Below are 27,940 nucleotides of genomic sequence, written 5' to 3'. Positions count from 1 at the left end.
ACAACCAAATGAAAACAACCACTGGACTAATGCACTGAAATTAGCATTCTAGTGCCTTCTCGGGGCTGGGTGTAACATGCGTGAAATCACACTGCATCCCAAGAGCTGGGAATTCAGAGAAGGCAAGACATGGCCTGCTGTCCGTGACTATTTCTTCTGGATGAGAAAACTGTTCTCTGACCTGCTGCTGTGGATCTGACAAAAGACTGAATTTGAACAAATGTAGAATAGTCCTTGGCTTCCAAACCGATGTGTCCCTTTCCCCCGCTCACACTGAGCTATCTATTCTTTTCAAGGCCCACTGGGTAATGCTGTGCTTCTCTGAGTTGGATCTTCCTAGTCTTGCATGATTCGCTCTTGTGTTACAGTTCCTCTGCGTTAACAGAGATGCCCCCAGTGATTTCCGTATGTTTCCTGTGCATGCTTCCACTGGTTATCCTCACCTGGCCTGTGCTTCCCCTGTCATGTGTGTGCTCAGAGGGCCCAGTGCTCTTAAGATGTATATTTTAAACTGGTTCCCTTTTTTGCCATGGGATTTTTCTATTTGCCGCTTCTTGCGCCATCCTTCCACTGTTTCTTATGGGGTGATTTCCATTTTGAGTAACTGAGGCTGATGCAGCAGTTTGTACCCCCTCTTGTAGAGTTACGTCAGGCATTAATGTAGCATTTCTGAAAGTTCTTTGTTTAAAATCCCCACTACCATGTGGTCTCCTATGCATTCTTCCTGACAGATACCAAAAGCCACAGTGCTCTGGTTGGTCATACAGGGGCCCTTACAATGGCTTCCAGGTTTTCTGCAGATCTCTTTGGGTAAAAAAAATACACCTATTTCTTCATTCCAAAAATGAGTGCAATGAAATGATCAATCATTTTAAGTTAGCCTCCTTGCCGAGTAAAGAACAATGGTTTATAAATACTTTCAGCTCAAGTTACTTCACCTCTGTGCATGAAGCTTCTTTGCGCTTCAGCATCTATTGACGTTCCCCTTCCTCGTTAGCCATTCTGTGGGCTTCTCAGATGGAAAGGTTTGGGGAGGGCTGGATTTTGGTGTGTTCCCCTCTTCTTTTTTATATTGGTTCAGTATCAGTCAGCTTCTGATATCATGTCTGATTTCTCGTAGCATGGAACAAGAAATTTCATTAGAAGAATTGAAAACAATCCTGAAAGCTACGCTATCTCTGCTTCTTACAACTTTGCTTTTTCGATGCAGAGCTACTACTCCAGCCCTTCCTATCTGGTTTCTTGTTACAATTTCAAAACTACATTATGTGTCTCCTAATCCTTTATTAATGGTGACCACTGTAGCATGAATAAATGAAACAGAAGTCACTAAAATAAAAGGATTTTTTGTGAGTGTGTATTTCCCCTCCATTCTGCAGCCTTCAGATCAGGTTTGTTTCAAGTTCTGGGAGAAGGTTAGAGACTTTTTTTCAAGTTTTTGAATATGTTCTAGTGTGAATGGATAATTCTGGAGATCGAGTATCTTACATGGTACCTTACGCCAAATTTTCCACCACTGTGGCACTGTAGCTGGGGTAAGAGCTTGCTCAGCAATCTAGAAAGCAAGAGTCACAAGTCTACTTCTGAACTCGGGGTCTTTCACTTGACAGGGCACCACCTATGCACTGCTAGCAGAACAGTTCACCTTTGAACATATACAGACTCTTCCACCCCCACCAGCATATCGGCTACAGGATAAAGAGCACAGTAATGAAAAAACATAGTTTGTTTAAACATCTTGTTTGTAGTGTGATAAGGTAATTTACAAAAGTCTATTTGTCTAAATTCTGAAAGATTAATGAATTTACAAGGCCTTTTTGTGACAAGATGCCCAGTTAACAAACATAATAAGCAAATAATTTTATCTATTTAATTATTAGCAGGAATATTCCAAAAGTTTCATGTCATATACGACAGCAAAAGGGTTTTTTCATTAACCAGACATTACCTGAGAAGAGTATAAAAGAAACACCTCTCTCCTCTGTCTGTCTACCTTTCACCTACATTCCAGCCCCCCTCAAATCTGACACCATGAAGTGGGGAACATTCATTTCTTTTATTTTCTTGTTAAGCTTTACCGAATCAAAAACCCTGCCCAGAAGATATCGGGATGTAGGTAAGAATATTTCTTGTACATTAACTATAAGCTTTCATAGAACGTCAACACACAACTTGGTGTGGTCATTTGGGGATCTCATATGGTCATTGTCCATTCTAAAACAAAAAGGTAATATAAAAAGTTAACAGTTATAATTGATACATGTGAATAGTACATCACAATTATATAATGGCTCTGACTACCCAGGAACAAGATCAAAAGCACACAGTGGGTCTAACTTCTCAAAATAGGCTACTACACTTCAAATACAATGACCATGATTACCTACCGGATTTGTGAACATGGTTTAGAACACATTGAAGGTTCTAAGTCAGACTCTGCAAATACACAGTCTCTTTTCAAGCCAAATCATGCTCACCTTTTTCATGCAAATCATTGGGAGCTAGTGGGAGATTTGCATGAGTAAGGTAAACAGGATTTGGACTTTATATGTAATGCGCAGTTTGATACCCCTGTCAGTAAGTGTCTTAGTTCTATTAGCGCTATCTAGTGTTTTTTAAAATATGTTTTGAAGGACAAACTGGGTGAATATTTCGGGCCCAGTTCTGCCACACTTGCTTAAGTTGATTGGTATCTTATTCTGTGAGCAGTGCAATTAGTTTTAGTGAGTAAAGGTGGCAGAATCTAGTCCTTAATATTTAAAATCTAGAAGATATTTTCTGTGCCACCTTTTTCCAAAATCATGTGATCATTCTCCGGTTTGTGGCTTATTAATGCTTTGAGTATCCGTGTAATATATGGGACAGTATAATATTTACTTAGAGGTGTACAATATGCAGGATGGTTTTAAACACACACAGCTTCATCATACTCATGTTGATTGCACTTTTATCTTGGGAGCTACTTACTTTATAGAATGCAGAGGCAAGTCCTCTGTAATTAAAAGTGCCCACTAAGAATCTTGGAAGATGCCTAGAAAAATGAGGCAGTCTTGAGATACCTGGTTGAAAGTCTGGTTTCCAGAAATGCCCATGGGCAAATAGTTAGATTTTCATCACAGACTTCTTTCTGGCTACATTCTCAGATAATCGCTACTCTCGCTCCTCTGCGGTTGAACCACTGTCTTCCATATGTCCAAGAATGGGCCCATTAGGAAAGGGAAAAAAAATTGCTTGCTAGCTTTAGCCGCTAAGACCCATTTTGTTTCACTGGGCCAAATTCACCCTGGGTGTATGAGGGTGAACACCATTGACTTCAAAAGGCGTTTTAGCCACTCATGTAGTGCTGATTTTAGCTCTTTAACTTTAAATACATAATTCCTCATTTTAACTCCAACTGGCCAGTGATCAAAGATCCCTTTAAATAACTAAGCAAGGTTTTAAGATATTCTGAGGAACTAAGTACTTGGCCTAACATTACCAAAGTATCAGAACACTTAATTATTAGCATATTTATTCTCATCATAACAACCGTGTAAGGTGGGAAAACACTATTGTCCCCATTACCCAGATGGGGAACAGAAGCAGAGGGAGGCTAACAGACCTGTCCAAGGTCACATGGGAAATCTGACAGAGCGGAGATGTGATTCTGGGTCTGGGTAGCACCCTAACTATTCAACTATCTTTCTTTACAGATCAAAAAATGCTTCATAAAATACGTGTATGAAACATTTGGTGACTCAAAGACCAAATTATCTTCTTTTTCAGACGAAAAACACACCATTGGCCATTGTTTTACAGACCTACACGAGGAGAATTTTAAAGACGTGTAAGTGTGATTGATAAAAATCCTGCTGAAAGTGTGAGCCTTACAGTGTATTTTTATCCAGTTTGGAAATGAAAGACAATGAATGAGCCAGATGCTGAAAAAAAATACATTTAAAAAATTGGCAGAATAAAAGTTGATTTTCAGAGCAAAGTAAGTCAGAGCAAATATCAAAGAAAGTGAGACCAATGAGATGACTTGGCCTTTGCCCCCACCTATGAGGAAGCGGGGCAATAAGATCCATCCCTTACAGCTCTATGCAGACTACTCTGGCACCTGCGTATCCACAGCCAAGGTCAATGGACCCTGGGCACCTGTTAGTCTTCAGCTAGAGCAGCAGGAAGGGAGTGGAGGTGGGGAGAAGCAGAGTGGGCAGAACCTTAGTTGCATCCTTCCCCCAACTGAAGTGCTGGAATGCTTCAGTGAGCTGGCACAGGGGAGGGTCTATATGCCAGTAGCAGATTGCTGTCCCTCTAGAGAAGGAGGAGCATGGGAGAAATTAGGACTCAGAGGGCTGTTGATGAAGTATAGTGCCTCCTGCGACAGTGCAGCTCATACACCACCCTTGGCTCAGGGCTGAGCCTAACAGCACCATCTAGTCCCAAGTATTAGCTACCCATTACCCCCACCAGTTCCTAAACTCACCTCCAGGAGATACTTCAAACGGCAATGATAAAAGGAACAAGAGTTTTAAAAGAAAAGACTATTTCTGGCTTATAGGAAACACGGCAGCTAGAGACAAGCCAAGATCAAAACTACAGGGAAGTTAGGTTTTGTCAAGTTCAACAAGAATAAGGTTTTTGGAAGACACATTACATTGTTTCCAAAGATGGCCTGGACATCCATGCAACTGTGCAGAATCCTGCCAATATTTCTTCCCTGCCCTTACTGTAGTCCACTGACTTTTACAGCCTTTCTGCAATAATACCTGGAGGAAAGAGAACTGCCAGCTGGAGACCACTCTTTGTAATGCAGATCTCTGCTGCCTATGCAGCATAGGGACCGGGGAAGTGCAAGCTCTGACAAGCTCTTGTTTCTTCCAAGCAGTGCAGATATTTACAGATTCCTTATGAAGTGCAGCTGATGCTTTATGGAAAAAAAACAGAAACGGTTGTTCATCAAGCTTTCAAAGAGAAGAATTTTCAATCAAACATTTTCACCTTCTCTGTGTTTCTCAATGTTTATAACTTAAGGGCATTTTCATAATAGCAGGATCCATGTCTGAGAGTTCATCAGCAGTTATCATAGTTAAGTAGGATTAGATGGTTAACTAGGATGTTTCTTACTCAGAGTTAAGCTGACAGCCAAATCTGGAGTCAAGAAAGCATACCCATCCCTCCATGATATATTGGTAGAGATCTCAGGGTTTTTTGCCTTGCCTGGGAACAATGAGTGTGGATCATCGGTAAGGCTGATGTGAAGGTCTTTCACACTATCAGTTTTCTGTAACGGCAAGAGTCTTGGTGGAATTTGATTGCCTCCTAACTTTATATTTTATATATCAGAGGATTTTCATTTCAGAAGGCGGGGGGCGAGGGGGGGTGGGGGGGGGAAGCAGAACCGACAAAAAATAGGAGCAAGGTGTCATATAAATAACCTTAATGATCAGAGGGAGAAATAAACAGGGGGGAGGGATAGCTCAGTGGTTTGAGCATTGGCCTGCTAAACCCAGGGTTGTAAGTTCAATCCTTGAGGGGGCCATCTAGGGAATTGGGGATTGGCCCTGCTTTAACCAGGGGGTTGGACTAGATGACCTCCTGAGGTCCCTTCCAACCCTGATATTCTATGAAATACTAAATATGATATACAACTAATATGAACTTAAGAGGCTGATTTGCCATGCTAATGGACACATGGGGGAATGGAAGTCTCTATTGCAATGCATTAGCTCTACCATGGCTACAGAAAGGCAAATTCATTTAAACTGCCTTAGTGGTTCAGCATTGAGCTTCTTTGATCATTGTCCTATAGGTTTGAGATGGATCTTCATAGAATAGCAGGATTGGAAGGGACCTCAGGAGGTCATCTAGTCCAACCTCCTGCTCAAAACAGGACCAATCCCCAATTTTTGCCCCAGATCCCTAAATGGCCCCCTCAAGGATTGAACTCAAAACCCTGGGTTTAGCAGGCCAATGCTCAAACTACTGAGCCAGCCATCCTTCCCCCTCTCCACCATCATCATACTTTATCACTACACAATGGAAAAACATGACTGTAAGTCTGATTCCACACTGACTTTCCCACCATGGTTCAGTAGGTCAGGAAACATTGTCTTTAGTTGCATCTCAGGTTCTATGTTAGACCTGTCCTCCAGCCCTGTCAATACACCAGCTCCTATGAGGAAGTTTTGATCTCTGGATCAGATGTAGCACTCACGCAGCTTGAAGAAATCCATTTTGCTTTTTGGTAGCTAGCTATGTGTGTAACCGTATTATCTTATTGCAGTGCCATGGTCATGTTTGCTCAGAATGTGCAGGAAAGCACTCATGAAGAAGCAGCTAAAATGGTAAAAGATGTTACAGACTTTGCACAAAAATGTGTCGCCAGTAAGGAAGATGCAGCATGTCTGAAACCACTGGTAAGCAAAGATAGGATTGGTATCGTGGCCAAGACAATGTCATTGTATTGCTATCATGACCAAGATTTTTCAAAAGCGACTCGTGATTTTCGGGGCTTCAATTTTGGATGTCCAACTTGGGGTGCCTCAAAGGAGCTTGATTTTCAGAGGATGAGTGCTCAGCACTTTCTGAAAATAGGGCTCACTTTAGGGCATCTCAAGTAAGGCACTGAAAAACTGAAGTCCTCCAAAATCATTAGTCACTTTTGAAAAATCCTGGTCTGTATCTTTAAAAAAAGTCTGTTTCGACAGAAATTGGGCATCTAAGGTCAATGCAACTAAATTTAGTAGCAGCTGGTGCCACTCATTACCAGCAAGGAAGGAGCCTTAATTTGTTTTTAGCAATTGACTCATAACATTCTCACTTTCTGTCAGAGATGGGGTCTGAACAAAAATACTGCATCCAAATATCCTTGAAATTTTGTTTCAGTATCCAAATCTGGATCGGATTTGTGCACATGCCTCCTATTTGTTATAATGGGCTGAACTAAAACCCTGGATCTGAGCATCTCAGCTCTGTGGGGAGCTTGAGATCTGGATCTGAATTTTGCTCCTTGAACTTATTTTGTAAGTAGGGAGGAGGATGCTTTTCATCAGACAGTTTCAATTCTAATCAGAGATGCACAAGACACATGGCTTTGTATCTTGTCATACTTGATATTACAATATGGAGGTGGACAAACAATCTTGGTTTGGGTAAAGATTTGAAGATTATCTGAACCTCAGTGGGAGCTGCTGGTTGCTCATTATGTTTGAAAATCATCCCACTTGTTTAGTTGCCTAAATGTGGATTTAAGAGCCTAAAGTTAGGCACCAATTTTGATAAACCTGGCCTACAAGTTTAGGGCCCAATCCAATTCCCATTGCAGTCAAAGTAGAAAGGAATAAAAAAGAAAAAAAATAATCAGTTTGTGTTAGTTAGGGCTCTGTCAATGGTTCGTGGTCTTAAATGTTCTTTCCACAAGAGGAAAGACAGTGCAACTACTGACAAACAGAAATGTTTCTTCTTTCCACAGACTGCCATTTTCCTGGATGAAATCTGCCATGAGCAAGGCCTTCCTGAGAAATATGGGTTAGCTGCATGTTGTACTAAAGCTGACCCTGAAAGAAATGAATGTTTTCTATCCCATAAAAATTCTACACCAGGATTCATTCCTCCTTTTAAAAAACCAGACCCTGAAGAGGGATGCAAACAGTACCAAGAGAATCGAGCAGCACTTCTGGGCTTGTAAGTAAACTAATTTTATATTAGAATTGAATGAGTTACATGCAGTGGTCCTCAGCTCTGTAAACTGACTGCTAGGTGCCTCCTTGTGGGTGGGCATGCCACAGCTACTCTCTCCTCTCTGCGGATGCCTGCCCTGCGGAGATTTCTCTGCCAGTGACTTGGCCCTCTGGCTGAGTCACCATCTTAAGTCCAACCTTTCCGGAGTCACATTTGTGCAAACTAGAAGTTAGGCTTGCCAACTGTCTAATCGCACAAACCCAAACACCCTTGCCCCTAGGCCTCACCGCCCGCTCACTCCATCCCCCCTCCCTCCATTGCTCACTCTCCCTCACCCTCACCCACTTTCAACAGGCTGGGGCAAGGGGTTGGGGTGCAGGAGGGGGTGAGGGGTGCAAGCTCCGGCCAAGTAGCGCTTACCTCAGGCGGCTCCCAAAAGTGACCGGCACATCCCTCTGACAGCGGCTCCTAGTTGGGGGTGGGCTGCCCCTGCCTGCAGGCACCACCCCTACAGCTCCCATAGGCCACAGTTCCCAGCCAATAGGAGCTGCGGAGTTGGCGTTTGGGGCGGGGGCAGCATGCGGCAAACCCCTGCCTAAAATCTCCCGGTTTGGCTTCAGTAGCCTCTGGGAGATAGAGCCTGATTCCGGGAGACTCCCAGCAAAACCAGGAGGGTTGGCAACCCTACTAGAAGCCCCAGAAACATCTTAACAGAAAAAAAGAACCTTTCTGCCTTTTCTGAAGCTATGTCTTTGTGGCTCAGCCTGCAGCCCTCCCACTCAATAATCCTTGCAAGGGGCTTGTATGCCCCCTTCCTTGGGGACAGTAGGGGAACCTAATCCCACCATCTATTCTGGGTTCTGGTCCAGCGACCCTGTACTGAACAGCTAGTCTGCTCCTTCACTTGCACTGAAACTTCTCTGGGCCCCTCCCTACCCACTCTCTCCAATTCCCCTTACTTCTCTCCCCTGCTTAGTCAGGGTCTCCCCTGGCCACCCTGCTTTCCTCACACTCTTCCTGCTTGGATCTTCCCAGCAGGTTCCTTTGCATGCCTGAGTTTCCTTCCTTTATAAGAACCTCCATTCAGCTCTTTCCCCAGGTGGCGTTATCACTACTTAAGCCTGGCATGTACCTTTCCCCCCTCAGGTGCTGGCAGGTAACTAACTGGCATCTCAGCTCCTCCCCCCCACCCCCATTATCCCATTCAAGACCTTTGTACATTTCAACTCCCCAGAATGGGGTCTTCTGCCCCACTTTGCTCCAAAAGGGCCATTATACCCCAGAACAAACATCAATTATTGTTCTATTATGAACCCTGTTCTATGACCTGCTAACTGTGGTCATCTTTCATGGCACTCAGTCCTGCAAGGTGCCAACCACACTGGTTTGATCAAGCAACGTATTTGGGCTTAACTTTAAGCGTATGAGAAGTTCCCTTGAAGTCATAGATGCTTAAAGTTAAGTATGTGCTTCAATAATGTGTTGCTGGATCTGGCCTAGAGCACTCAGCATCTTGCAGGATTGAGCCCTTAAATTCTAGTAAAATCTTAGCACCCCTTCGCAACAGAATTCCTTCATTTTAAATCCCATTGCATTTTACTGTTCCCTGTTATATTGGCAGGAAAATTGCATGGACTGGGGTGGCTGTTACAACAGGCTTTGCTGTATATTTATTAATTATAGAGCAGCGTAAGTGCATATGACACTTTACAACCCACCCAAATCATCTGGACTCTGCCCTGGGAGCTTATGCTCAAAGTTAATTCAAGGTACCTTTCCATTTTAGATACATCTATGAACTTGCCAGAAGGCATCCTTTCCTCTATTCCCCAACAATTCTTAGCGCAGCTGGTCATTATGAGGAGATGATGAAAGCCTGCTGCCACGCTGATGACAAGGCTGCATGTTTCAATGAAAAGGTATTCTATTTTAATATGTACAGTTACTTCAGGTTTTGATTAGTGGTCTCCTATAACTAGAGAAATGCTTGAAGCAGAGCTGAAGGTCAGCTTTTTCCATTTTAGTCACCTCAACCCTTATTTAGGCCCCGATTCCAGCAATCACCTCCATTCAGAACAGGATTTAAGCATGTGCATACGGCTTTCCTGAATTTGGGCCTTCGACTCTTAAGAAAAATGGTCTGATTTTCAGAGGTGCTGAGCCCTGGCAGCTCCCACTGCCTTCAAGGTAACAACAAAAAGTTTATTTTCAAAGAGAGGACACCATTTTAGGATTGGTGACTGAGATTTTCAATGCAGTGTAGAGGATTTAGACACAACTTCCCCTAACATTAATGGAATTTCTGTATCTAAGTCACCCAGAGTGTTTGAAAATCTCAGTCAACATTCTGTTATTATAATTCCTCTTTCCTGTTATTCTAAATGAACAAAGTATCTTCTCTTTTCTCTCTTTATCTCTGCCTGTCTGCGTAGCACCGATGTGGCCCTTCTCACTATTGAATCTCAGGTAGATGTACTTATTTTGTCAGACAGATATTGGTGCAGTAGGATGGGAGAATGCTAATTGTATTATTAGAATAGCTGCATTTGACTGGCTTGGGGCCTGATACTGCATGGTGCTGAGAACCTTCACCTTCCGCTAACATCTTTGGCAGCAGTATAGTAGAGTTGAGTACTTTAAGAGGCTCTCAGCACTTTGCAAAATGAAGCTCTTAAGAAGGAGGCATATGTACTATATATCATCACATCAGATTATTCATAACTGCACAGTTTAAAAACACAGAGTAGTGTTTAATAAAAGTTTTGTGAAATGCTGCCCATTAGAAACCCTAACTAAATAAGGGGCTGGTGATCCAGCCACGTGAATGAAAACTATGTCATGCAGCTTCCTTTTGCTTTGTTGGGCATTTTATAGCTAAGCAAGAAAAGGCCCTTTTGTGTTTCTGTTAAAATTCTCTATTTCTGATTCTGCTTTCTTCATTCATTTTTTTTTAAAATGGTTGTCCTCATCTTTATAACAGGCACCAGCTGTGATGAAGCCAGTGAAAGAAAGTGGCTTGACAGAGCAACAGACATGTGAGATCCTGAAGAAGTTTGGAGAAAGAACCTTAAAGGCTCTGTAAGTCTGTAGCTTGTTTATTTAATGTACAACATTTTGGTTACTTGGAAAAAAGACCCCTTCCCCCACAAAACTGTACACCTGCCAGAAGCCTACTGCTCATCTTTAGAAGCAAAAGTGAACTGAAGGGACTGTGAAAGAGATGTGCAAAGAATACAAGGCAGGGCCCTGAGATGTTAAAAAAAAATATGCCAGGTCTCCAGACTGTAGCTCTTCTCCTTGGCAACCACTCTCAAGTGGTCTCTGGAGGAGACAGAGATAAGGATGGTTTAGCACCCGAGTGCTTCTTGGCTGGCTAGAGCTGGTGCAAGGGGGTTCAATTTGAATCTGCCTGTGCCAGTGAGGATGGATGGGCTTCAGGGAGGATTCCCCTGCAAGACACCATGTAGCATTGTGCAGCCTGGTGATGGAGGCCTAAACAAGCAGCACTCAGAGGAGGTGCATTTCCAATAGCATCAGAGCTTGAATGAATCCCTCCCCGCACACACTATGGTCCTTTCTAGGAAGTGGAGGACACATCACTCTATAATTTTAAACTTATCTTCTATGACAGGGGCCTCTCATGAGCGCCTCCGGTCAGCAGGTGCGGACCTGCACTCACTCTCTCTTTTTTCATGGTGCCCCCATCGGCTGTTGCCCTCGTCAGGTAGGTCTTCAGTGGCTCAGCACACAGTTAATATGCATTGAACTAACAAACCCCTTCCGAGGTAACAAAGTCCAACAAATGGTTGGCTCTCTCCAAGGTCTTCAGCCCCATCTCTGGGCAATTGGTAACGTCTTTATCCAGGTTTCTGGGCTCTGTCCTCTGCCCTTTCTGGGCTAGCTTTAAAGGCATGGCATAGAGCAGTGCCCTAGGGCTTCTTCTCTGGAGACTAAGTCCTGCCCTTCACTTGGGCCTCTAAACAAGCCGTGTCCCCTTCCTGGCGCTTAGGCCACCCTGCCAGTGGGGGGACCCAGCCCCCCTCACTACTCTGGGTCCCAACCCAGGGACCCTATAAATAGCAGCCATGTGTTGCTTCCTGTAATAGTTATTGCTGCTGCTGTTCCCTGGGTCACACAGGCCTCTCACGTAGCCTCTTCACCTTCACCCTTACCCTTACCTCAGGACTGAAGTTCTTCCTCATGGCATGCCAGCAGCACCAAACCCATCTTCTGAGTCTTCCTTGAGCTCCGGCAACAAGCACCATCCTTGCTTCTCTGGTCCCCACCAAGGAAAGGAGGGGCTCTGCCCCTGCAGCTCCGGTTTTGTCTCAGCCTGCTACGCTCTGATTAGCTGCTTCCCTGCAGCCTTTCTAGGCAGGCCTGGAGGACCCACCTTTATTGCTCCTTTTCTGGAGCAGGGTGTGGTAGCACCGTGAGGCTTCTAGCAGGGGGCCTGGTATACCCCATCACACCACAGTTGCCAGTGGAATGAAGCTCTAAAGCTGTAGGCTGTATAGGGGATGTAATAAACAGGCACATCCTGCTAGGACTAATACTAATCTTCCCCTCTCCCCAGCCAGTGCTGATGTGGCTGTGTTGGCTGGCTCAGGGCCCATCAGTGGAGTCACCTTGCATCACCGTAGCTACCCTCCTTGTGGACTTTCCTGCCACTGTGTACTAGGATGGTTGACGGGATGAACCTAAACTCTAAGTGTTTCTTTGCAGAATTATTTAAAGTCCCTAAATTCCATCTGCAAGCAGGGGAAAACATTATCCTCTCAGATATGACTATATCTTGCCATTCCATTTTCTTGCCAGCAGCCATGGGCAACTTTAGGGATTACCAAAGAGAAAGGAAGGGGTTTGCCATAAAATGAAAGCTTTAATGGTTGCAGGCCCCACTTAAATTACTTAGATCACAATAAATCATTTTTGTGCACGTTCATTTGATGGAGGCTGATATGTGTAAAGAGCAGGGACTCAATGTTACTGCTTTGCCCTCTGAGCAACAAGTATACTCTAACTGGAGTCCATTTTATAACAGAACGTACAGCTCAGATTTGCAGCAAACTGAACACACAGTTACCATGATTGTACACTCCACCACCCCAACTTTTACATGCAGATGGCCTGTGGGATGTGTAATTGGGAATGCAAATTAGGCATGCAAATACACATATAAGTGTAGCATAATTTTCTTAAATCCTTATCTTTTAGGAGGAAACCAGCTTTAAAATAATGGCCAAATTCTGCTCTCATGTATACCAGCCCAGACCTTTGGAGACCGCTGGTGTGACTTAAGAATGCAGCCCAACTAGTGTTTCTGTGGTCACTCTGTACCAGTTATCGGCCTGATTCACCAATGTGTAACTTCAGCTTTATACTCATGAATAACGTCATTGTCTTTTTCTCAAAGAGACCTAAGGGAATTAAGTGACCAGCTCTTATTGAAGTTCAGTGGGATTTGGGGGCCAAATTTCCTTACCACTGAATTCAATTGCAGTTTTATTATTAACTTCAGTGGTAGCAGAGGCAGGCCACTGCTGAGTGCTTTTGAAAATCCCACCCATAATAAACTGCTAGGGACCATATTATTGCATTCTAAGTTTTAAACAATACTTTTATTTATTCTTTCTAGGAAACTTGTTCAAGTCAGCCAAAAATTTCCAAAGGCTGATTTTGCTACTGTTAACAAACTTGTAACGGATGTTGTTCACGTACACACGGAGTGTTGTCACGGTGACATGATGGATTGTATACACGAGAGGGTAAAAGAATAACTTACTTACCACTTCTATGTTTAAAAAAGTAGGTCTGATAGTGGGTTTTCTTCCTTCTAGTTTTGTTCCTTTTTGCTGATCTTTTGTGCATCTGTTAATTGTTCTCCAGATTAGGAGTTTAAAGCCTGAAGGATTTATACATCGATGAGAATTTTTCATCCTGCTAAATTATCCCATGTGACTCTGTTTGCAGTGAAATAGGCAGAAAGCATAAGGCACAAGGATGAGTTTGTGGCTAAAGCACTAGACTGGGATTCAGGAAAACTGTGTTCAGTTCCTGGTTCTGCCACAGACATCTTGTGTAACCTTGGGCAAATCACGTAATCTCTCTGTCGCACATCTTCAAAGGTAGTTAGGTGTCTAAATCTCATGGAAGTCGGGCACCTAAATACCTTCAAGGCATCTTCTACTTGCATGTTGCAATTCTTTCTCCCACGCTTTGTCTGTCTTGCCTATTTAGATTTAATAGTTTCAGGGCTGAGACTGCCTCCTACTATGGGTATGTACAGTGCTTAGTACAATGGGAGGCAGTGTTGCCTAGTGGATAAAGCAGTGGCCTAAGCCTAGGGTTCTAGTCCCACTTCTGCTGCTGACTCACTGTCTGCCCTTGGGCAATTCAATTCACCTCTCTGTGTTTCAGTTTCCCCATCTGTAAAACAACCCCATGCCCTCCACAAAAAAACACCTGAGTGGTACAGATGAAAAACACTGAAACTGCTAGGAGGTAGATATTAATGGGGCCCTTATATCACCTGGGGACTTCTCTACGCTCTACTGTATTAAGTCACAATTGAAGGAGGGGTTTCCCACTGCAAAACAATGAGAAAACCCAGATAGAAGTATCAGTGGTTTTAAATTTCTTTACAGGTAAAGCTGACAGAGTATGCCTGTTCCCACAAAGATACCATATCAACGAAACTCAACGACTGCTGTGGAAAGTCAGAGGTGGAACGAAGCGAATGCATAATTCACCTGGAAAATGATGACAGACCTGCAGGCTTGTCTCCCACAGTCAGGGAGTTCATAGAAGACAAAGATGTGTGTGAGCACTTTGCCAAGGAAAAAGATGCCTTCCTGGCCAAGTAATGCAGCTCTCAGTCTACTCTGACTATCATTTAAGCGTTGCAGGCCCAGCATTCCAATTTAGAGGCCAGCTTTGCTTGCAAAACTCCGACTTGTGAGCTAAGCCTGTATGTGGGAATGCAGTCAGTGTAGAAGCCCAATCTTGACCCATTAAGTCTGGTTTAGGCATTGAGTAGGTTTATTGCAAAGAAACAACAACAAAAAAAATAGTATGCCTAATTTTCAAGGGGTTTTTATTTCAAATATTGGCCTTTATTTGTATTTGCCTTTACATTTGTCTTGGGTTTTTATTAATGCATCTGTAAGCCTTTTACGTGACTAAAACAATGAAAGATCTGCTCTTCTCATAGTTCTATAATTCCATCATCCAGTAATTGAAATACTATGTTATTTTTAAAAAAAGAAAAGGAGTACTTGTGCTACTCTGAAATATGTTATTTTTGGCTCTGAAGGGGGCTTAATAGAATACTTAAAAACATTAGCACAAATATAAACACAGAGCTATTTGGTTTTACTGAGGTTTACCTGAATACTGCTAATTCCATCGTTTTTTTAGAGAAAGGAAAAAAACAGAACCTTCAATGCTGCTGAATTTGAGAATGGGATGGGAGCAAATGTGGAACTTCTGATTTCATAAGTTTTCCGTTATTTGGGTTGGTAGATCATGACCAAGAACAGGGTGAAAATCTTAAATTTCCAGTGCTGTCCATTCCAATCCCAGATTCCAATGCTAGCCCCGATTCAGCCATAAACTTGCCTAAACCAAACCCAGATCTTTATCTAAACATGTCTGCTTTACTCCAATTCTGGCTCTGATTCTACGCCCATTGCAATCAATAGCAAAAATTTCCATTGGCTTTAATGGAAGCATGATCACATCCCAGATGTACACCCAGAAGCCGTTTAGGTCAAATGAAATACAATGCTTTTGTTTATGAATGTGAAAGCCAACATCTTCTGAGCCAGATTCTGGGTTAGTATAAGCCAATTACTTCACTTGAATTACACCATATCTGAGGACTTGGTTCCTTGTTGGAAAGAATTTCACAAGCATTTAGATGTGATGTAAATGGATAAAGCCAAGCTATGCATTTCAAAAATGTCTTATAGTTAGAGCGGGAAGAATTGTCTTTTTCCATTTTCCTCAACATTTTTCAGTTTTTCATATTCTCTCCCCACCCCCAAAACAAAAACAAAAAACCCTGAAAAGCCATTGTTGGAGATAAAAATTTGAACAACTCATCAAAAAAATTAACCAGTGTTGAAGAATCTTCATTTTCTAAATGTTTCATTGGAATTAGAAGCCATTCCCCAACCAGTTCTAGTAACAGCTAGATTAACTTTGTGACCAGGAGGTGCTCAGCACCTAGCAGGATCAGGACTAATAGCTCTGCACACCAAAAATAAATAAATAAATAAGCTAATCTTTACCATAAACCCTGCAAATAAATCAAATCTGCATGTATGGTCAGTGGCCACATACAAATTGTACATTAATCCTGTGCTAAAATAGGGCCAAATTTTTCATGAATGGCCTCTAACTTCAAATAAACTAAAAAATAAAAATAAAAAAAATTGTAATCTTCAACCATATAGCCTCAAAGGTTCCTGAGAAGAAAAACATCTTATCATCAAAGCATATTATAGAATCCTAGAAGATCAGGGTTGGAAGGGACCTCAAGAAGTCATCTAGTCCAACCCCCTGCTCAAAGCAGGACCAATCCCCAATTTTGCCCCAGATCCCAAATGGCCCCCTGAAGGATTGAACTCACAACCCTGGGTTGAGCAGGCCAATGCTCAAACCACTGAGCTATCCCTCCCCCCTATACTTTAAACAATCCGAACTGACTATAATTAGCACGTGTCGGACGAGCCAAATGGCAGGAGTTGTTCAGCGAGATGTGCTCTATCTAGTTCACCTACAAGTGGCTGGGCTAGCCTCACCAGGTGGAATGCTAGGGCCTGTGTTCTGCAGGGGGTCAGGCTAGATTATAGTAATGGGCCCATCTAGCCTTAAAATCTATGAATCTTCGAAGGGGCCCTAACTTCTAATGCTGACGTCGTTCATGTGTTGCAGATTTGTCTATGAATACTCAAGACGCCATCCTGAGTTCTCCCATCTCATGCTTTTAAGAGTTGGTAAAGGCTACCAGGAATTACTGGAAAATTGCTGCACAACCAGTAACCCTGCCGAGTGCTACGGCAAAGGGGTGGGTGCCACTGTACTTCATGTAATAACCGGGAGGCCTGAGCGGAGTTCACAAACTGTCATGGTCTGATGCTGATTGAGGCATGAGTTGGAAGCATTTCCACTCTCCTGGTCTGGAACTGCACCCCATGGTTTCCTAGAGGGAGAGAACAATTGTAATAAGGTTCTATGCTCTCCAGTCTATGGGAAGGCAAATGGAGTCTTCTCACCCTTCCATTATTTGAACCATGTGGGGTTTGCTGGGGAATGAACATCCCTGTGCAGGAGATGGGGGGGACAGCATCTGCTTATTCAGTGGCAGCTGGAGCAACTGGAAGCTCTCCTCTGCTCTCCCAGGGCACTGATTCTAGAGTAAGCTAGCTGTTCAAACTGGAGTGGGTAGCTGAGAGGGACTCCTGCCCATTCGGGACACATAAGCCCCTCTCTTGGAAAACAGGAAGTAGGGGAGGACAGCAGCAGAGCCCTCTCTCCACATACAAACACTTGTTTTTAAGGGGCGCACTCTAAGTCCCACATCACTGATCCCTCTGCCCCTTCCTTGCACCTCCATGCAGATGGCTCCTAGGGAGCTACTGCTGCTGGGGTGCTGCCCCATCTGTGATCTTCACATGGGTAGAGAGAGGTGCCAAGAAAGGGAGATCTCAGGTCTGTGAAATCCCTGAGCCCTTTGGGGCCTTTGGGGGCTCCAACCAATGAGCTTCTCAGTATCCCTAATGCATCCCTTATGCACGTACTTGATTGTCCTCAACATTGGTCAGCATGGCCTGGAGCTCCCCTTTCTGGTAGTTAGGGTCGCCCAGGACCCATAGGGATGTTGCCCTGAATAATTGTCAACTCAGTTATTTAAGAGATGTAGCAGCTTATCGTCTATGCATGAGTTATGTTCAGATAGTTGAGGCTTCAGACAGCAGAGGGAAATTTTAATGCAATCAGCAGAGATATAATTATATGTCAGATAACAGGAAGTTGTGGATAATCAAAGCTGCATTGTGATGCAGTAGTATTCTGCATTGCACAATAACCGCTTTAACAATATAGTTACACTGTTTTTCAGGAAGAAATTCTCAAAAAACAAGTCCAGGAAAGCCAGGAAGTGCTAACAACAAACTGCAACCTCTACAAGAAATTGGGAGAATACTTCCTCCAAAACGCGTATGTTTTGGGTTTTGTTTTTTTAGTTTCCTAATGAGCATCCAACCCTTGTTTACCAGTTTTAAAAAACAGGGGGCTATATCCTGAGCTGGTGCAAATCAGCGTGGATCCATTGATATCAGTAGAGCTATGCTGATTTACACCAGCCTCAGGTCTGGTGTAAACAACTTTAGGTTTTGTCAAGGTAACATTCTATCTCATGAATTAGGTCCATATTTCCACTCATAAAGTGGGAAGGTAATAAATACATTGTTAAACTGCTTGGTCTCCTGTGTATAATACAGGTCAGGTTTGCTGATCACTGAGATGTGCAGTTTCAGTCTGGCTGAATTCTGAACCCTGAGCTCTGACTTAAAAGCCTTAGTATGGCTCAAAGTGAGTTGCTTTGCCCTTTCTCATAGGCTCCTGTTCTCTCTCCGCGTGCTGTAATATGCCCCACTAGTATGTATTAACAAAAAATCTAGCTGTGGAGGAGAGGGACCAAAGCTTGGATAGACTGAACCACCATCTCATCCCAGGTGACAGTCCCACCATGTCAGGGTTGACGAACATTACGGCACAGGGAGCGTGGACTAACCTACAACGCTGCTGGTGTTGGCCCTAATTCAGCATGGTTCTTAAGTACAGGACTAACTTTAAGCATGGGAAAAAGATGGTGGAGTCCTTGTAGCACCTTAGAGACTAACAAATTTATTTGAGCATAAGCTTTCATGGGCTAAAACCCACTTCATCAGATGCATGTAGTGGAAAATACAGTAGGAAGATATATAGAGATATATAGATATATATACACACACACAGAGAACATGAAAAAATGGGGGTTGCCATACCCACTATAACGAGAGTGATCAGTTAAGGTGAGCTATTATCAGCAGGAGAGAAAAAAAAAACAAAAATCTTTTGTAGTGATAATCGGGATGGCCCATTTCAAACAGTTGACAAGAAGTGTGATTAACAGTAAGGGAAATAAGCATGGGGAAATAGTTTTACTTTGTGTAATGACCCATCCACTCCCAGTCTTTATTCAAGCCTAATTTAATGGTGTCCAGTTTGCAAATTAATTCCAATTCAGCAGTTTCTCGTTGGAGGCTGTTTCTGAAGTTTTTTTTTTGTAGTATTGCCACTTTTAGGTCTGTAATCGAGTGACCAGGGAGATTGAAGTGTTCTCCGACTGGTTTTTGAATGTTATAATTCTTGACGTCTGATTTGTGTCCATTTATTCTTTTATGTAGAGACTGTCTGGTTTGGCCAATGTACATGGCAGGGGGGCATTACTGGCACATATCACATTGGTAGATGTGCAGGTGAACGAGCCTCTGATAGTGTGGCTGATGTGATTAGGTCCTATGATGGCGTCCCCTGAATAGATATGTGGACAGAGTTGGCAACGGGTTTTGTTGCAAGGATAGGTTCCTGGGTTAGTGGTTCTGTTGTGTGGTGTGTGGTTGCTGGTGAGTATTTGCTTTAGGTTGGGGGACTGTCTGTAAGCAAGGACTGGCCTGTCTCCCAAGATCTGTGAGAGTGATGGGTCGTCCTTCAGGATAGGTTGTAGATCCTTGATGATGCACTGGAGAGGTTTTAGTTGGTGGCTGAAAGTGATGGCTAGTGGCGTTCTCTTATTTTCTTTGTTGGGCCTATCCTGTAGTAGGTAACTTCTGGGTACTCTTCTAGCTCACCTTAACTGAACACTCGTGTTATAGTGGGTATGGCAACACCCATTTTCTCATGTTCTCTGTGTATATATATATCTTCCTACTGTATTTTCCATTGCATGCATCCAATGAAGTGGGTTTTAGCCCACAAAAGCTTATGCTCAAATAAATTTGTTAGTCTCTAAGGTGCCACAAGGACTCCTCATTCTTTCTGCTGATACAGACTAACACGCCTACACTCTGAAACCGGTCTTTAAGCATGGGAGTACTCTGAATGAAGTCATTTGTACGATGCGTGTGCTTAGTGTTAGGCATCTTCTTAAGTGCCTTGCTGAACTGGGCCCATCTTCTCTGAAGCAAAGTACAGGATATGCTGCGCTCTCTGTCTGGTCCCTCTCAAATCAACACATCGGCTTTTAAAAAGGCCTTTGGAACAGGAGAAATGTCCCAGCAAACCTGGCTTGACCCTCAACCTGTTCACCTTTCACTCCGTAGTCAGGGTTTGTCTTGCCATACTTGCTAATGATAACGTTGTATATGAAGAAGAGTGGGTTCTTTTCCAGCCAATCTTCTGCCCCATGGCAGCCTCCCATGAAGTCACATAGGGCTCAGTCTTGCAAACAGATGAGGTCCCTTGAGTCCCATTGAAGGCAATGGTAGAGTGGTGGTATTTGTCAAGTTTCAGAATCAGGCCCATTATGTTGAATTTGTGACATCACCTTCATTTTTATTCCAATACCTGATGTAACAGAAGAAACTGGGCCGTGAGTGAGAGAACTCTCAGGCAAACACAAAGGACCTGATTCTTATTGCTTACACCCCTGTAAATGGAAAGCATCTAGCTTTTAAAACATTGGGCTAGACCCTCAGCTAGCGTGAACGGTTGGAGTTCCACCTACTGAGGAGTTGGCTCATCAATTACTAACCTGGTGAACCACCGGTAATTGAGAGGTTGTTGTTTCAGGCTCCTTGTCCGTTACACCAAGAAGATGCCTCAGCTGTCATCCGAAGAGCTGCTCCACTTCACCAAGGAAATGGCAGCAGTTGGTGCCATGTGCTGCCATCTAAGTGAGGACAAAATATTTCCTTGTGCTGAGGGACACGTGAGTATGTTTCTTTCCTTATCTCAGTCCCGCTTGTTCCTGGCAATCTTGCTGTCTCCCCACTATTCCCAATCTCCCACTGCCCAGAGGCTCTAGAGAGAAGCTCTAACTCAGAACCCCCATGAGGTAGCAAAATGCACAACTGGTCACTGACTTGGCCTTGCGGTGTAGGGACAGATCGTGAGGTGGTGTAAACAGGCATAATTACCATTGAAGTCAATCGATTTATGTTGATTCACACCAGCTGAGGATCTGGCCTATAGTTTTGCAAACAAAACTGTCAGGCTACAGTGAAGCATGTCTTTTGCTGAGTCAGGGCATTAGTTACACCTACTGGAATTCTGATCCTGTTCCTATTGCAGTCAGTAGCACCTGTCTCCTGCATATCTTGGGAGCAGAACCAGGCTGTGAGCAGATATGGCCTGGCTATGACATTGCTCCCTTGGGATGATTAACTTTATATCATTATTCCATCACTGATACATCTATCTCATGGGCCAAATTATTAAAAGGGCCACAAACTGGCCTGCATGTGTACTTTAGCATATGCAGTTTTTTGCAGTGTCACATGTACATACACCTGAAAATCCCTGTTGGTGCAAACAAATCAAGTGCACGTGTAAATTCCATAATTTGTGTGCACAGATGACAGTGCATAAAATTGCATAGGCATGGAGGCCACTGTTTGAAAATCTGGCCCCATTTTGTGTTGATGGCACCACTCAGCTTACAATAGGAATGTGAGCTGGTGCTCTTTGAAGGAATTTGCTTTAAATTATAAAGGTTTTCATTTATAAGGTTGAAACCCTCATGAAATTACCAAGGATAGCATGTGTCTGTTATTTTTTTTTAAAATGCCAATGTAAAAAACATTTCTCTCTCTCCATACAGGTTGACCTTATTCTTGGCCAAATATGTAGACGACACTATGCCAGGTCTATAAACCCTAATGTCTGTAAGTGCTGTAGTAACTCCTATGCTCTTAGAAGGGTGTGCATTAGCAACTTGGGAATCGATGAGAAGTATGTGCCCATACCATTGACTCCTGATCTGTTCACCTTCCATGAAGACTTGTGTGCAACTCAAGAGACAGAGCTACAGAAAAAGAAGCAGGAGTAAGATATGCCTGTTTATTCTATTTGCCCCAGCTTCTGTACCACCATCCTGCTACTATTCACCCTCTTCTTGTCTACCCAGCTTTCTCTCTAGCACCTTCTGTTTCCTCTTCCTCCTTCACATCCCTTGTTAAAAACTTGTTCTTCCAGAAATATTTACTTATTTCTTCTCCTCACCAATTCTCTATATTTCCACCCCTGCTGCCGGAAGTGTTGTTCAATTTTTTGTTTGGTCTTCATTTCCTTGTCTGCCTTCTATTGTAAGCAACTAATTTTCAAATTTAGGTGTCTACATTGCTATTTAGGCACCATGGGTAAAATCAGTGGGACTCAGGCTCCTAAATCACATAGGTGCTACTGAAAATTTTATCCCTCCGGTGTAAAATTTTAAAGCTGACCATAGTTTTATTTTTGGGTGCCTAACACGAGAGGCTGGAAAGAGGTCTGGTTTTTTTCAGAAGAAGGGGGTTCAGCATGTTCTGAAAATCAAGCCCCTTTAAGAGGTCTCAAGATGAGCACTCAAAAACTGAGTGACCTAATTTTAACTACATTTTGAAATGTTAGGGCTCTAAATGTTCATATCTGGACCCCTAAATCAGCACATAAGTTCCTAAAATGGGCATTTATCTACCGAAATATGGATTTAGGACACTAACATTAAGACAACCAACTTTATAAATAGGGCTGTTTATGGTGCTTATATGGCCCTGTAACTGTAGTATCTTAACATCTCACAATCTCTGAGGTCTCTAGCCCAAGACACCTGTGAGGTGGAGCAGTATTATTCCCATTTTACACAGGGGGAACTGAGGCACAGAGGGTATGTCTACACAGCATTTTGGAACAAGCCTCCGAGCCAGGCTTGCCCTACTGCTCTAAACATAGCTGAATAGACAATTCTTGGTAGTTGTGGCTTGGCCTGGAGTTCGGGCTCTGAAGCCCACCTACTCCCTAGTCTTCAGAGCCCAAAGCTGCAACTTCAAAGCACTCTCTGTACAGCTATTTATAGAGCGCTCGTGTGAGCCCTGCTAACCCCCGTCTGTCAACCTGGGCTAGGAGGCTTGCTCCCATTTTCCGTCTGGCATTGTCTATACATGGCATTTTGGAGGCTAAGTGACTTGCCCAAGGTCACACAGGAAATCAACGCAGAACAGGCAACTAAACCTGGCTCTCCCAACTTCCAATGAGCACCACTGGGCCATCCCCTGGCCCCCAAAAGTGGAAGAACCCAAATATTTCTCTCTTCTCAGTGGCTCTGTGACACACCTTAGAACTAATGAGACCTGGGGTCTTAGTGTGCCATCTCTTCTTCCCACAGAGAGCAACTAAGGAGCTGCATCTCATCCTGTTGCTGGAAACGGACACCTTGGCAACTAACTTTCTTCCCCAAGAGCTGTGTTTGTGTGGGGACTGTGCACACATATGGACCATGCCACCCATAGGGGCACCATCTGGTGCCTGTAGCTAGTTGGTCTAGCATGTCAGTCAGGCTGCTGGTCTGCCCTCCCCCAAAACTATTCATGTCATACACCCAAACAAGCAGAACTCTGAGGTCCTGGTGCGGGGAGGGGCCCTTCTCTTCCTTGGAGTCGCTAAAGTTACAGGTGGCTACAAAAACCATTTTCACGATTGCATACACGCTCAGGGCCAATCAACCTTGCAAGCAAAGGTTACTACTTTGTACTGAGGAATGGTGCAGAGATTTCCACCTACCTGCCCGTTCGTCCATGGGGCAGTGACCAGGCCCAGTGAAACTACACAAAGGAAAGGAGGCGATAACGTAACTTTGAAATAAGGATTTGTAGATTTGAGGGCATAGAAGTTCTTTGGTGGCAATTCACGTGCTATATATCTTTAAGCTAAGTAGGCATTGCTGTGGTTTGTTCTCCTTTCAGGCTGCTCATCAGGGTCATCAAATATAAGCCCACCATTACAGAAGAACAACTGAAGACCATCATTACATCTTTTCTGGGCATGAGAGAAAAGTGCTGCAAAGCAGAAGACCACGAGGCATGCTTTACAGAAGAGGTATCTTTAATCAAATCATGTATCTTTAATCAAAAAGGAAGGCAGGCCTGGGAGGTGTAAGTATCTGCTTTTTAAAAATGACTACGGCTAGCCAGAATGGTTCCATTCAGGTTTTTAAAGAAGGAACCATATTGCCCGCATCTAAATATATAAACTCCAAAATGCCAAAGAATGTAAGTTTGCCTAAGATACATCTAGTGTTAACCTTTTGCTCATGTTCAGAAGTTTACACTTACAGAACACACCCTGTATTAATAGTGTCAAGGGCCTGAAGGCCTATAGGACACTTCACTGATGTAGTCCTGAGGGCAGGTTCTCAAATCTAATCTAACAGTTTCTCCTGAAGGATAATTTCTAATTTAAATTTCTCTCCTCAAGCCCAGCTCTGAGAAAGGGAGGAGTGGTATATTCTCAAAGTTAGGTGAAAGCAGTTGTTTCCTAGATTTTTAGTGATTGAATTTCTCAATTTCTTTCACCTAGCTCCATTTCTCTCCCTGTCTCCCTATTCTTTTCCATATTGGTTGAGATTCATTTTACTGTTAAATCACACAACCACCTCCTTTTGCTTCTCTCTCCTCCCCACCCTATTTCTGTGCATCTTTTTCTTAGAGTGCACTCTCCCCTTTTTTTGGATATTCTGATGCTGGAATTTAGTTACCAGTCCCCTTTCCACTGCTTGAGCCAGAATGGAATCCAACTCTCTCCCTCAAAACTGTAGCTGCTCCGCAAGGCTCTAAGGGGTAAAATGCAGTAAACACTCATTTCTGTCAATAAAAGGAAAACATTGAGACTCTGAATCCACACAACAAGCAGATCTATAGAGGTAGAAGGGGCCACTGTTTCCAGTCCCATTTCCAAGTGGATCTGTACTTTAAATACTTTTCTAACAACTGCAGCATCTTTCAGTAAAAATCTCAGTTCAGGAGTAGCAGCCTTAACTGTGTTAAATACAGTGAGATTTTCTTTTCCTTTTGGGTTCAACTGAAGTATTTCAGAGTTGATCCCAGTGAATATGGGGATTGTGTGAAATTTCTTGGAGATAACGTTGCAACTTTATGTATATACAGCACGTACAACTGTATGTTTCTAAATGACAGGAAATGCTCCTAAAGCTAGGATGCTTATATTGTCTATCTAAATAACATTCTCTTCCAGGATTGTCACACCGATAAATCTCTGTCTTTCTCTCCTAGGGTCCAAAACTGATAGCAAAAAGTCAGGCTTTGGTGGCACAATAAAACACCACAGGTAACCGCAGTGGGAAATATGTTCTGAATTACATAAAGGAGTAACAGTATTTTAATAGTGAGACTGTCTATTCCCAATTTCCATGAAGGGTGCTTTGGAACTTATGAATTGCCGTGGTGGAAGAGACTAAGGAGCGGATTCTCAGCTGCTGTAGAGTAACAGCCGTGTTAGTCTGTATTCGCAAAAAGAAAAGGAGTACTTGTGGCACCTTAGAGACTAACCAATTTATTTGAGCATGAGCTTTCGTGAGCTACAGCTCACTTCATCGGATGCATACCGTGGAAACTGCAGCAGACTTTATATACACACAGAGAATATGAAACAATACCTCCTCCCACCCCACTGTCCTGCTGGTAATAGCTTATCTAAAGTGATCATCAAGGTGGGCCATTTCCAGCACAAATTCAGGTTTTCTCACCCCCCCACCCCCATACACACACAAACTCACTCTCCTGCTGGTAATAGCTCATCCAAAGTGACCACTCTCCCTACAATGTGCATGGTAATCAAGGTGGGCCATTTCCAGCACAAATTCAGGTTTTCTCACCCCCCCACCCCCATACACACACAAACTCACTCTCCTGCTGGTAATAGCTCATCCAAAGTAGGGAGAGTGGTCACTTTGGATGAGCTATTACCAGCAGGAGAGTGAGTTTGTGTGTGTATGGGGGTGGGGGGGGGTGAGAAAACCTGAATTTGTGCTGGAAATGGCCCACCTTGATGATCACTTTAGATAAGCTATGACCAGCAGGACAGTGGGGTGGGAGGAGGTATTGTTTCATATTCTCTGTGTGTATATAAAGTCTGCTGCAGTTTCCACGGTATGCATCCGATGAAGTGAGCTGTAGCTCACGAAAGCTCATGCTCAAATAAATTGGTTAGTCTCTAAGGTGCCACAAGTACTCCTTTTCTTTCAGCTGCTGTAATTTGCCATAGCTCTGTGGAAGTCAGTGGAGCTGTGACAATTCACACCAAGTGAGGCTCTACCCCTAATAATTAATCTGCTATCTAGTCTCCTGCAGTGACCTATGCTACCTGCCTCAAAGATAGGTATAAACTCCCCATAATGCATCTGGCCAGCTGTGGAACACTAAGCCCAGTCTAGACACAACATTGCATCGGTTGAACTAAAGGTGTGCTTTTTAGAATCAATTTAATTCAGTTGGTGCAAAAGGCCATGTGGACACTCTTTAAATTGATAGACACCTGGCTTACATCAATTTAGCTCAGAATGATTAGGGACAGGGAAAATGAGCTGAAGTAAGCTACTCAGATCCAAATTAAGAGTGTCCACACAGTGTTTTGCATCAGCTTAACTAAACTGAGTAGAAAAACGATTTAAATTAAACTGTTTAGACAAGGCCCCGGTATCATGGAGGTAGGGCTTCTTCTTGTTCCAGGTTTATTCTGTGCAGCATAAGAATTGAAAGCCATTATAATTTTTAGCTAAGCTAATGTAACTGTAGATTCCATTGATTCATAGTAAGGGCCAGCCCCTTAGCCCCTGTTAAATACCCTGTGTGTCACTGCATAATAATCATCATCATAGATTAACTTAGCATTTTAATAGCTCTTTGCTGAAAGTACAGTATAGACATTCACTGCTTGAACTTGCTAATGCACATGATGCTATAACAGCACAAGGGGAACTAGAAAGCTGCCTTAAGGCACCTGAAGACTGTCTTGTTGGGCATCCTGAACAGATGTAGAGCAAAAGGCTGCTATAAAGGCCGATGAAGGATATGTTGGACGCAGAGTTGGAATGTGCTACACTCTGGCAAACCCCTGCAGCAGAGTGGCTCCCTGGAAACCTCCCTGAGGTTGCTGTAACTTGTAACAGGGGCTGTTTTGGCATTCCTGTTTATCCATATAAATGAACAGAGGGTATGTGATGCCATCAAATACCAAAAGACAAATATCTCTAAAAGAAGATCCTTCCTCACAAAGGTTTGCAAACAGATATACCTAGATGTTCAGATTTAATGTGGCTCATTTAAAGTGATTTATCACTACCAAAAATAGAAAGTCACTTTCTTGTTTACCACTGTAAGTAACTCTTTTCTCATTTTTCATAGCTCACCTGTGAAGAAGATGGAGATAAAGTTAATCTCTGCCCTGTTTACTGTATTTGCTTGCTTTCTTATTAGTTGTCTCTGTCATAGTTCTCTGATTCAAAGAAACAAAGGCAATTCTGCTCTTACTTTCATCTCTCATTGCTGCCTTTCATTCAGTGATGAATAAAGCTTTGAATAAACTCTTCCCTTGTCCTGGCCAGTTGATTCATCACATTGGACAATCACTCAAACAATTTTCTACAAAATCGTTGCCATGTTTGCAAACGGCTGGTACCATTACAAACTGGTAATTTTGTTTCTTTAACAGTTCAGGTCATGGAGACACTGCAGAAAATCTATCCAGGGCCATGCCAGGCTTCATAGGTATTTTTATAATGCCCCAAAGTGTTAGACACTCTACAAACCTGGGAAGACAGGTCCTTGCCCTGAATAACTTACAACCTACATATACACAACATACAGACGAAGGAAAGGGGAAGGGATTCAATCAGATGACACCACACTTAAAGGATGTACTTGCCTTTCAGTCTCATCAGTCAGTGGCACTTACTCTTAAAATTAAAGCGTGTGTTTCATTTCTTTACTGAATCACAGCCAATTTTTTTCTTTTCTGGTTTCTTATATTTTTGAAGTCTTCGCCGTATATCTTAGTCTTGTTTTTTTAGAACACTTACCTCTTTTACTTTTCATTTGTATTTCACGCATTGACGAGTTTGACAGAGTAGAAATAAAACAGACATAAAAGTAACTATATTTTTAAAGGCTCATTGCCAAGCAGGAACAGCACATTAAAGCTAAGTACTGTGATTTCTGAAAATGATACATATGCC

General features: G+C 43.0%; 1 protein-coding gene across 1 annotated transcript; it reads left to right on the top strand.

Moving 5' to 3' along the window:
* The first annotated feature begins 2,031 nt into the window (after window positions 1–2,031).
* On the top strand, window positions 2,032–25,025 carry LOC144263469 (alpha-fetoprotein-like). The gene is made up of 14 exons (XM_077814345.1): window positions 2,032–2,116; window positions 3,766–3,826; window positions 6,269–6,401; window positions 7,457–7,668; window positions 9,452–9,584; window positions 10,646–10,743; window positions 13,304–13,433; window positions 14,313–14,527; window positions 16,606–16,738; window positions 17,792–17,889; window positions 20,506–20,644; window positions 21,536–21,759; window positions 23,655–23,787; window positions 24,981–25,025. Exons 1-14 carry the CDS (start codon window positions 2,032–2,034, stop codon window positions 25,023–25,025), a joined length of 1,839 nt encoding a protein of 612 aa, XP_077670471.1.
* The last annotated feature ends 2,915 nt before the right edge of the window (window positions 25,026–27,940 follow it).

Source organism: Eretmochelys imbricata, chromosome 4, assembly GCF_965152235.1.
Source record: "Eretmochelys imbricata isolate rEreImb1 chromosome 4, rEreImb1.hap1, whole genome shotgun sequence".
NCBI classification, from domain to species: Eukaryota; Metazoa; Chordata; order Testudines; family Cheloniidae; genus Eretmochelys; species Eretmochelys imbricata.
Note: the sequence above shows the minus strand (reverse complement) of the source record. Positions and strands in the feature narration are given on the sequence as shown.

Excerpts from the sequence above, each read along its gene's own strand:
- LOC144263469 (XM_077814345.1), top strand. The coding sequence starts at position 2,032 with ATGAAGTGGGGAACATTCATTTCTTTTATTTTCTTGTTAAGCTTTACC. Across the intron at positions 6,402-7,456 it reads CAGCATGTCTGAAACCACTG|ACTGCCATTTTCCTGGATGA; the intron begins GTAAGCAAAGAT and ends TTCTTTCCACAG. Across the intron at positions 17,890-20,505 it reads GAATACTTCCTCCAAAACGC|GCTCCTTGTCCGTTACACCA; the intron begins GTATGTTTTGGG and ends TTGTTGTTTCAG.